Here is a 12,141-nt window from a genome sequence, read left to right as displayed (position 1 = left end):
CTTAGGGCCCCTCTGATTAATGCAAATTACACCTTGCTGCATATGCAAGTGGCAGCAGCAGAAACATTTCACCATCTCCAACTCTCCATTTTCCTGACGTTCTCGTCTCAGCTGCTGTTTAAGACCTCCGCGTGACACTTCCATTTCAGCACACTTTTCCGGTTTTCTTTCAGTTACACTATGGCTGACGTTTGCATAATTCCCTTGTAATGTTTTTGCAAATAAATTAAAAAGAAAATGCTTGGAGGCATGTCCGTTCAAATGCTGTAAAATGGCTGGATTAGAAGGATTTTGATTAATCTTTAGTTCTTGCAGCCAATCAAGCCCAGCTCCATATATACGCTGTATTAAATGGAGTCAGTTTAACCTTCCTCCTGTGTTGGCTTTCTGTTACCATCTCTTATGTTAACGGGTCGGTTTTGACCCGTGTCTTAAATCAGCTGTAAAATACACTAAAAACAATTATCTATCATCCAATTTGTTTCTCATCTCTTGGTTACCTTGTTAGGCTTCCTTATCCATGAACATATTGGTTTTAATATTTTTGGTGTGGGCCTCTGGGCCTTTTCTTTGTCAGTATACCCCTCGATTTCAATTAAAAGAATGTTAAAATGAACCTCAAGAGAATCATATAAATAAATAAAAGGTTGTTGTGTTACCTGACTATTACTGAGGGGTATTAGAACACATCTCTTAAATAAATTTGTTTTATTTATTTTTTCATTTTAATATTATTAACTATAGTAACATCTATGGTGTTAGGGTCAATTTCGACCCATATATATTTACTTCAAGAAAAAAGCTCAAAAGTATTTTTTTCAGCACCCATCTGTCCCAGACATCCCTAATGGGGGTAAGCTTGTCAGATATTGCTCTGGTATCTCTGTTGTCAAATCTGAGGACTCTTGATATCATTTGAAAGGTCTGAAGTGACATTGTTGCCCGGAAAATATTTCTGCCTGTCGATGCGTCCCAGAGACTATCAGTGGCCTCATTGCAGGATCTGTACACTCCAGCAATAAGAAGAACACCAATATAAGCATCCAGGTATTCCTCATCAATGTCTTTCCACATGTCGCCATGGACTTTTTTTCCTTCAAGGTTTGTCATAGCAATGATGACTCTTTTTAGTGACAATGGCATAAATAGCTCAAAACATGTCTTGATGTCACTGACTCTCATCACAGCAAACCTTGTGATTCCAGGGGTCATTTTGATGACATTTGCAGCAGCTGCCCTGCCATGTACATCATGAGGTACTGAGCTCCAACACATCTTACCATTTTTGGACTTGTATCTTTCAGCGGGAGCAGCTTCACCACCGGTGACCTCCTCATCAGACTCATCAGATGTGTCTGTGTCTTCTGGATGCTACTCCACATTGTCTTCCTCCTCAGAAACCTGCTCATCCGTCTCGCTATGCTGCTCTATGTCCTCTCCCTCATTTTCACCAAAAATATGATCCAGAACTTGTCTCACTGAAAATCTTTTCATTTTTGCATGCTGCAAATTGGAGATGTGCACTCTGCAAGTCACCAACTCTATACTGAATTGACCTCACATGTCTGGACATCCGTCTTCGTTTGTTTTGTTTTTGTGCAGGTATACTGGATAACAAGGCAAAATGAGAATCCCCTAAAGCTCACATGATTGGGAGAGGAGCTGGCTGTCAGTGTGTTAGCTGACGGTGCACTTATGATTTCAGTTTTGGCTCTAATTATTGCTTTATAATATTATTTTTATAACTGGGTCGAAACCGACCCTAACAACACAAAGGTCATAATTTCAACGAGAGCATTTTATAATTTAGCGAAAAAAAATGTTTTTGTTTTATTTTGTTGAAATAGAGGTTCCTGACAAAGTCAAAAAGCCTTGATGCAATAAACAAATTTTTTGTGGTTCCTTTAAGCATTTAAAACCTAAAACGGGTCGGTGCCGACCCTAACACAAGAGGAAGGTTAAAGCAAAGTTATGAACATAAAATAACTTAAAATATACCCATTCAAGCAAGATACAATTCTGCTTTCAAGATAAAATATTTAATATATACCTCTTCAACCGCTTAACCTTATCAAATCGTTTTAAATGTTTCCAACACAATTTCTCTGATGAGTCATGTTTACAATGGCCTAAGTATTGCCAAAGCCTTTAGTTGACCAACTGTCTTTTCTTGCCTCTCTCTTTGCTTCATTTCTACCAGTTGGTCTGAAAATAGTGAAAATGTGTTATACCTGTAGCCATGGAAGCGGCAGCAAATCCTACTTAGCCATCTCCCTGGGAGGCAAAACCCTCTCATTTACACACACACACACACACACACACACACACACACACACACACACACACACACACACACACACACACACACACACATGCAAAGGATATGTGAGCTGCCACCTGTGATTATGGTGCAGTTACATAACAAGGTTTACAGTCTGGATGTGTGAACCTTGTGATCTACTGTTCTCTGGGCTTGCAGCACCACGACGTCAAAGCCTTACATTATGCAGGAACGGGTACGGTACCTGTTGCCGACACAGACCAAGAGGCGCTTTAAAAGGACGCTTTGAGCTCCATTAGTTGACGTCCTCAGCCAAACACAATAGCCTGGTGATGATCACACACAGGCTATATCGCAAATCACCCTCAGACGTCTGAAATCAGAGGCTGCGAGGGAGAAACAACAGGAGCCCAGAGAGAGAAAAAGGGAGAAAAAGAGAGAGAGAGAGGGTTCCTGCACTGATGAATCATTAGTGATAAAGCTGGGGCTGAGCCAGTATGGCTGTATTTAGAAACTTCTCACTCTCCCCCCCCCCCCGAACTACCCCCCACCCTCTTACTAATTGTCATCTCTTTTAGCATTTGACTGATGACTGGCTCTCTGAAAAGACGTGAGAAAAGGGAAGCAGGCACTCAGGTCTGAGGATAATGTCACACTTTACCCTCCACGCCGTCAAGGGTAACCGTGATGTACTCAACAGTGGCAGCGATGCAGAAAAAGCTGCAGTTTGCTCCCAACGACAACTAAACGGCAGAACCAGGGACACTAACTCATCTTTTTAGAGACACAGGCACAGTAACACATCAAGACAATAGTCCTGTGTTAACGCTGAAAACAACTCTTCCTCAGGAGAACAGCGTTTTCCTAGAAGACTAGAATTGTAGAACAGTGTCACAGAATATGATGAAATAAAATGGCTGGCTAACTATCCCTTTCAATTCCTCTGACACAGGAGTCCTGGTGTGGCGAGAAAGCCATATCGTCAAAAAACACATACGTCCTCAAGTCAAATGTTATTGATTAGTCTTTGGTGACAAGTGTGAAAGGCATCTGTCTTCATAGAGACACAGCAGCCAGCAGCATGACACATTGGTCCACACTGCACTGCACAACACACGTAGGATCTTTCATCACGGCAGCAGACTATCGCAGGTCAAAGAGATGCATGAATATTTGACCCGGTCATGTCACGGCCATGCGACAATCAATTTGATGCTGCAAAGTCCTGGTGAATTTAATTTATTCTAAACATATAACCTCCCATTATTTCCTCTGAAGGTAAATGATGGGATAACAGGACGTATCTCAGAGTAAAAGCAGAGCAGATGGACGAACACGGCAGCAAACTCTGGGCTGTAAATGATACGTGGGAAGTCATTGTATAAGCCGTTCATCTTCATGAGGTTGCCTCCATTTACTTTTGATTAACATCTGATCAAATACAATGGCGGATTGTCTGCTTGTGCTTTCTGAATGATACGTCTGTGCATCAAGTTGCTGTCAACTGGTAGTGCCATGATGTGTGAGGGAGGAAGGGAGGGAGAGAGACAACAAGAGAGAGGAGAGGAGGGGAGGAGAAAAGAGAGGGAGGGAGGGAGGGAGGGAGGGAGGCTGCAAATGGCAGCTTCTGTGACACCACTGGAGGGAGGGAGAGAGGAGACAGGGAGGGAGAGAGCAAAGAAATAGTCAGAGGGAGAGAGAGTGTGAGAGAGAGTGTGATAGAGAGAGAGAGAGAGAGAGATCATCAGTCCAACTAGATCAGATTGCAAAATATTGATAAAGAGAGATGTTCAGTTAATAAGCAGTGAGGAGTATTGCACAGTTTTATGGCGAATGTGAAGGAAAGACTTCATGTTCCTCAAGATGAAGGATGAGCAGAAGACCAGCTGAAGAAAATTGCCCCAGAAGATGGAGATACAAACAAACCTGAATTTTCCCTGGGATAATCCTCGTTAAACGCTTCGTACCTGTTCCGTACGCGAGGCGCTGACCGAGCAAAAGTGGTTCTGGTGTTCTGGTGTGATTCAGTCCGGTCAGAATTGCGTTTCATCTGCGCTCGCAACAGCGCCTGAAAAAGAGAGAGAGAGAGAGAAGAATTCAAGCAAGGATGAAGAAATTCAAACGGGGTCTGTGCCTTGTGCTGAAGATGATGGAGTGGTTTTCTCCAGTATCAGAGTAACACACAAAGAAGGAGCAGCTGCGGTGGCAGATGCAAAGAATGCCTCAGTTTGGTTAACAGGGACACTGGGAGAGAAGATACCACCTTTTGCTTCTGCAGCCTGGGGGAGGACAGGTAGAAATAAAAGGTAAGAGGAGGACAGAAAACTTCAACTCAAACTTGTAGCCTGATTGTCACGTCGACATCTGTCAGATGTCACTGGTCCGTAGTGTTATAATGTATACTCTCAAGCTCTCCCTTTGGAGCAAATCCGTAGTCACCTTGTTGTAATCTAATTCATATAAATCATTTCACAAACTTGGAGTAAATGTATAAAAATGGCTAAAGATTCCATGACTATTCATCTAATGTGAATGTAAACACCACACATTGAAACTGGAAGTCATTGCTGTATCGTCTCATGGTTTCACGTCAAATCCACTGTGCTGTAGTGCAGAGTCAAAACAACAAATAATATATAACTGATCATCTACCTACATCTCCACAGTATGTAGCTTTACCACAGCAGAAGCTTTTCTGCAGAATGTGGATCAACCCGATATTTAAAATGACGTTGGTTTCTCCACCCCACGACTCTCAATCACCTTTAATCTTAATCCTGGCATCGATTTTGAAATGGCCAAGAAGGCCGTGCCTGTTGACATCAGGCTGCATGATATTGACAGGCGCTCAGCTCCCAAATGGTTCAAACAAACAAACTTGTAGAAATGTAGAAGGCGGACGAAGACAAGCATTAAAAGCAATCGGTTTCAAAACTTTCATCCTGAATTTACCAATCAGGTTTGAATATACATTAACAGCGGATTCACCTCGACATTGTCTCCATCAATATCAGAGCTCAATGTTCACTAAGATGGGAGAGGATATAAAAATTATATATTGTGTGACAGTACTGCTGAAATGATTAATTATTGAGTCCACAGAAAATGTATAGGAGGATGTGAAATCTATCAAAAATGCACAAAAAATTCTGGAAGGTTTCTGCTATTTTTCTGTATGTTTCTCTCTTCTTCTTGAGGTTTATTGACCATGAATCAGACAAAATAAGACATTTAAAGAAACCGCTTTCAAATCTGGTTCACTGTGATGGGAATTTGTCAGTACTTATTAGATTTGATAGACTAATTAATGACTGAAATTAATTTAGTCTAGCAAACATCCAATAGACAATAACAATCGTCCGTTTTAGGCCTGGACGGATCAAAACATTCAGTCATTATGAACAAACACTCATTTCTGCACTACATCTTCCCAATTCAACTTCAACTTACACCTTGATAATAAATGCACTGGTTACCACTTGAGCACTTTTTAGGCCCCTCATTATCCTGCGAGTGTTATATCAGATAACTAACCACAGCTTGTAATAATATTACTGGAGGACAGACATGAGCAGGTATCAATGGATAAATGTGTTGCTTTGGGTACTGCACTTTTCTTTCAGTGTATAAAGAAATCCCTAATGTGAGGGTACAAAAGAGACAGAGGATGAAGAGGACAAAGATTTATGCAGAATAGCCTGACAGTTCAATTACCTCACCCTGCTTTTCATCTCAGCTTAGTTCAGTTTGATTCACTTTCTATGATCCAAAAGGGATATTTAGCAAGCACACTGAAAACATAAAATATTACACACAAAAAAAAGGCACGATATCACATCAAACACATGGACTACAACCTATGCATCGTCTTGTATGACTTCATGTAGAATATCTAGCAGCACTGTGTTAAAAGTAATGTTTCTAAGCGTGTGAGCTCTAACCAACAGGTGCTGCTTCAAATTGGAAATTACAGAGTTTAGGTTGAATATGGGCGATGCAGCCTTTGTGAATGGGTACAAGTAATTAAAAAGCTGCACAAATAAAGATCAAAAAAGCCCAGTGAGAAGCGTACATGTGGGAATGATCAATCAAAGGAAACCAGGTGTTTGAGAGGAGAGAGAAAAAACCTACAGGTGCAGCTAGCAAAAAAACTACAGATTTTGTTCTACTTGTATATAATATACCAGCTGTTAAAACAACGTGAGAAGGTGACTCAGTTCTTTATGAACACGTCCCTCTACCACTTCTCTCAACAACCACCTGACATGGTATCTCAGCCGCAGGGCATGGCCTACATAGTGAGTCTGTCTGATTCTAACTTTCATCTCTTTGTCCAGCAGTTGAACCATAGACAGCCTTCGAAATGTCAATTATTGCATTATTTTTTGAAAAAGAAAACAATAACAACAACAAGAAACTGTGTTGTTGTTCGTATAACATACTGTAAATCGGACAGTTGGTCTTCAGCGCTTCACCATTTCTTGCATGGTGAAGTTGGTGTTACTTTCTATAGGAAAATACCTGAAGGTTACTTGAGACGAGATGAGTTCCGCGTGGAGAGCTATAGGAAAATACAATGACACCCGAGCCTCGGCTCTTCCTTCACAATGGCCTTGGGAGGTGGGCCGGGATCATAGCGGTGGAGCTCAGTTTCCTGCAAGCTTCTCTTGAGATGAAGTACCCTCTCCCGCTACACGTCATTGTTCCTCCGAATTCCTTCAATTATTTTGCACATCCAATTATTCATTCTGTTGAACCTAATCAGCTGCGAGCTTATCGTCACCCCGAGGTCACTCCTCTTGACACCCCAAGAACAGACACAGCAGACAAGGTCACAAAAGGTTTTTTATGAAGTTATTGGCTGAGGGAGAATCACTTTCTCTGTCCTGCCTTATGAAGCAAAGATGCAAGTCTGAAAATCAAAGTGTTTGAACAGCGAGACGACATAAACATATGAATACAAAAATACACACAAATGACCAAAAAAATGCTTATTTTTCATCTATACAACCAGCTTTTCAATTAAATGTATGCTGTATCTGTAATAAATATGACTAAAGAACTACAGATTGATTATTTACCATCTGATACCATTTAGATTCATAGTTATTCAGCTGTCACTAGCAGTTAATTAATCTAATGTCAAACGTCTTGGTAAAGACTACCATCAATTCCAAGTCAAAGAGCTGGGGACAAAGATTAATCTTTAAGCAGCATGTACACTCAAACGTTACATGCATAACCTCTCAGGGGGAAAATCTGATTTGAAGAGCTTCCTGTGTAGCTACAGCAAAGGCTTTCTGCATGGGTTAAGACTCTAAGGCACTTTTCTAATGACTCCAAAGACTCAGGGAGGGGTTTTTACTTTCATTTGACCAATTCTCTGGACACCTGACACTGTACGACTACAGTATGATATGGAGACTGCGGACCATGCTGCTCAGGTCATGCGTGTAGAGACCAAAATGTATAGTGTGACATATTGAGAGGACGTTCAGGCTCAATAGTCATCTCAGTTATATAACACAGTCAGTGTGGTTACTATACCACACAACCAGGCCTACCTGCCATTACGTGGGTGAGGCCATGAGCACAAATATACATAATTAAACTGTCTGTCTAAAGGATGAGACAATCTAGTTTGGTTGACTTTTTCACAGATTTGAGATGAGCGGATGAGGATTACTATTTTAAGCATTAACAGCTGTGTGCTCTTTTGGGAATGTAGTGTGATATTGTCCAAAAAGGCAAAAAGAGCCTTTGGAAGTATAAAAATAGAACATAACATTTAGCTACAGTATATATTTTACTGATACAGGTATGCGTTTGACCCCTAAGGGACAATTTTTAGATTGTGCATGAAGTAATTTGGCTCCAGATCAGGAGAACCTCCAGCTGAAAGAGTGTAAGTGAGGATGGAATCAGTGTGAGTGTGCGGCAGACGGCAGGGCACCCGGGGATTTGGGATCACACATGAGTGAACTGTCAAGTCTTCAGGGCCCAAATCAGGCCAGCAGACACAGAACGGATGTGGCCAGGCGATAAAAGCTGGCTGCACCCAGAAGGGCTTCAGTCTAGCCCCTTTGGGCAAAACTCCTTGAACATGAGGCTCAACATCCAGCGCAGTGGCCAGGTTATCGCTGCACTGACATATTGTAGATTAACTACATTCCAGACTAACATTTTGACACATACATTATCAAGTGTGTATAATCTTGTCATTTTTGGTTAAGCTGAAGTTCCAGTATATAATTAAATACAGGGCATTGCACAGGGGCAAATCGACTACCTACTAGTATGGGGCACCATGGGAAGGTGCTATAAATTGACCGCATCCTCACAACATCATTAATAACACTGCAAATTGTACAGAATGGGGTCAAATAAATAGTCCTGCAGTCCCTCATCCCTGTACGCAGCATCTAGAATTGCATGTCCATGGAGTCAGTGGCATAGATACACAAGTCCCCTCGGAGTGTGTTTAAATACTCACACACACACACACACAACACAGTCTCACAAAAAGTATTGTAGTGAAAGGACAATGGCAAACTTAATGCCAAAACAGAAATAGAGGCGCGCAGATTGTCTGTTGAATATGTGATGACTGCATGGCACGCTGCTGATAATCTATAAATACGAGCAAGAGTGCTGAAAACTAGCATGTGATAGCCTTCCCTATGACTGGTAGGCCTGAAATTTGACAGCGCTCCTAATTTCATAAAACACGTAACCAGATACCAGAAGTGACTCACATGACGGTCATTTTTTTTCCATTCCAGAATAATAAACATCTGGTAGGTGACTTAGTTTGTCTCCACTGCCGACCGTCTAATTTGAAAGAGAAAAGCACAGGAACAGCCATGTGACAGAAGTGGATCTGCTGTGAGACCAGCTCTTCACTCACCCAGCCAACATCAAAAGACATGAGGACCCTTCAGTGAGGACCAATTGGATTTTGAGTCGTGATGTTTAAAGAGAGCAAGATGGCGAGGAGAAGGAGTGTAAATGAACTGAAGTGACCGGTATTATAGATACTGACACTATAAACCCTGTACAGAGAAGAGGGACAGGGAAAAGGGTGATCTCATAACGCATAACAATGTTTACTGTTACTGTTAACACATTCATCATGTTCCTTATTGTTTCCTATCATATTAAACATCAGATTTTGCAAGAGGACAAACTTATCAGAAGCTGGCCCCCGGTAGACTGACTACTTACTGCATTAGTTAACAGGAAGACGTATAATAAACAAACACATTACATTAAATAGATGGTAAAACAGTCAGTCATACAGCAAAAATCTAAATCAAGTTAATCTAATGCAGGTATATCTACAATATCCCCCAAAAATAATAATTTTATTCTGAATTTTTGTTCTTCAGAACGCTGTAAGTGATGATGGTGAATTGGTAATTTGTGCTCATTCAGTGAAATGATCTATAAGTATTAGTAAGTAGCAGAATTATTTGAGTATTATGTACGTTTTACAAGGTCTTTCAGTTGAAGGATTTCATGGTTGGTTCTTTGTTGACTGTGTATGTGATTTCATACACATGTATGGTGTGATTTGACCATTATGTCACAGAAAGACGCTTACATTGTTCTCCTTTCCCGGCATTCTCTACAGGGATTGGATTAAAGCTCAAGACTCCCACCCAGCTCCCTGTCTATGACTCACTAAAAATGCAATTTAGCCAGTGATCACGCTGTGAGGGGCCTCGATCACTCCAGGCCCGTACCTCTGCACTGACCCTGCAGCTGGAGGTGCGGCCAGGAGCATGAGCGTGGGAAGAATCAACCGCTACAGCATTGTGTCATCTGAGGAAGAGGGCCTCCGCCTCAGTACCATGCATGGTATGAACGGCTTTGGCAATGGCAAGCTCCACACACGCCGCAAGTGCCGCAACCGCTTCGTCAAAAAGAATGGCCAGTGCAATGTGCAGTTTGCCAACATGGAAAATAAGTCGCAGCGCTACATGGCCGACATCTTCACCACGTGTGTTGATATTCGCTGGCGATGGATGCTGTTAGTCTTCACTCTTGTGTTTGTTCTCTCCTGGCTGGCCTTTGGCTTAGCCTTTTGGGTCATTGCTTTGCTGCATGGAGATCTGGATAACCCCGCCGGAGATGACAACTTCACTCCTTGCGTCCTACAGGTCAATGGATTTGTGGCCGCCTTTCTATTCTCCATTGAAACACAGTCTACCATAGGTTATGGCTATCGCTGTGTGACTGAAGAGTGCCCGGTGGCTGTCTTCATGGTGGTCTTCCAGTCCATCGTGGGTTGCATCATTGACTGCTTTATGATTGGCGCCATCATGGCCAAGATGGCGAGGCCTAAGAAGCGAGCACAAACGCTGTTGTTTAGCCACAATGCTGTCATTGCCATGCGGGATGGAAAGCTGTGCCTAATGTGGAGGGTGGGGAACCTTCGCAAGAGCCACATTGTAGAGGCCCATGTTAGGGCACAGCTCATCAAACCCCGGATCACTGACGAGGGGGAATACATTCCTCTAGACCAGATAGACATTAATGTGGGCTTTGATAAAGGTCTGGACAGGATTTTCTTGGTTTCCCCAATCACTATTCTCCATGAGATAGATCAGGAGAGCCCCCTGTTTGGGATCAGCAAACAGGACTTGGAGACAGCAGACTTTGAGATTGTCGTCATCTTGGAGGGGATGGTTGAAGCGACCGCCATGACCACGCAGGCTCGCAGCTCCTACTTAGCCTCTGAGGTCCTTTGGGGTCACCGTTTCGAGCCAGTCTTGTTTGAGGAGAAGAACGTGTACAAGGTGGATTTCTCTCACTTTCACAAAACCTACGAGGTGCCGTCCACCCCCCGCTGCAGTGCCAAGGACATGGTTGAGAACAAGTTCTTAGTCCCGAGCTCTAACTCTTTCTGCTATGAAAATGAGATGGCCTTCCTCAGCCGCGACGATGGGGAGGAGGATGTAGGTGGTGGTGGTAGCAGGGCACTGGCAAACCTCAGTCCAGACAGGAACAGCCGACATGAGTTTGAACGCTTACAGACCACCAGGGTGCTGGATCAAAGGTCATATCGCAGAGAGTCGGAAATATGACCTCGACCCATTGACCCTGGATCAACTTTCAATAACTGGATCCAAGGGTGAAATGCAGAACAATGCAAAGTGCCATAGGAAAAGCTGACTACTGTAAAAGTTTGGAAAATAAATAAGACAACAGTAAAAGGGACTTAACTGGAAGAAATGGGGGAAAGAAAGAGTTCACAGCTTAGAACATTGTGGTAAGGAATGTCTACAATCAAGGAAAAGGCTAGGGAAAGACCTTCTTCCTGAATGGAAACTTGAATCTTTTTTCACATGGTCATTTTGAGTTGAGAGTGTTCAATGATAGTGCATCAAAAACTATGACAGAACCTTATAATCAAATTGTAGGTGTAAATACATTGCTTAGGTAAGTTATGTTTTGTGTGCAGTATCAGTTTCCCAAAAAAAAAAATAGAAGTTGCTATTTCAACTTGATCTTGGGGACAAATAATAGTGTTGCAAGGCCTCTCTTGAGATCTCCTCGCATTGCTGTAATGTACTGGACCTGCGCTTAGTGACACATTGACACATTGCAGCATTCAGATGCATTGAGCAGTGATAAAACATCTGACCGTGAGCCACTGAGTACAACATAATTCCACAGCTTCATTCATGTATTGGTGTGATCCCAAAATCTACCATTGTAGGCACAATTAATTGCACTAAGAAGAACATATAGGAATATGTTGAACAGAAATTCAATTGTATGAAGCATCACTTTATTTATAATCTCTTAACCTTATCTTAAAAACAAACATCTTGAGCCATCAACACCATGATTTT

The 12,141-nt window shown here is 42.1% G+C and overlaps 1 protein-coding gene across 1 annotated transcript; it reads left to right on the top strand.

Moving 5' to 3' along the window:
- Positions 1–10,065: 10,065 nt before the first annotated feature.
- kcnj12a (potassium inwardly rectifying channel subfamily J member 12a) lies at positions 10,066–11,370 on the top strand. Its single transcript, XM_076092850.1, has one exon. The coding sequence runs from the start codon at positions 10,066–10,068 to the stop codon at positions 11,368–11,370; it is 1,305 nt and encodes a 434-aa protein (XP_075948965.1).
- The last annotated feature ends 771 nt before the right edge of the window (positions 11,371–12,141 follow it).

Source organism: Anarhichas minor, unplaced genomic scaffold (assembly GCF_050575085.1).
Source record: "Anarhichas minor isolate MPS153535 unplaced genomic scaffold, ASM5057508v1 ptg000017l, whole genome shotgun sequence".
Lineage (NCBI taxonomy): Eukaryota > Metazoa > Chordata > Actinopteri > Perciformes > Anarhichadidae > Anarhichas > Anarhichas minor.
The sequence above is the reverse complement of the archived record's forward strand: the minus strand, read 5'-3'. Positions and strand labels throughout refer to the sequence as shown.

Bases quoted from the DNA above. Each gene is read 5' to 3' on its own strand.
- kcnj12a (XM_076092850.1), top strand. From the start codon at position 10,066: ATGAGCGTGGGAAGAATCAACCGCTACAGCATTGTGTCATCTGAGGAA.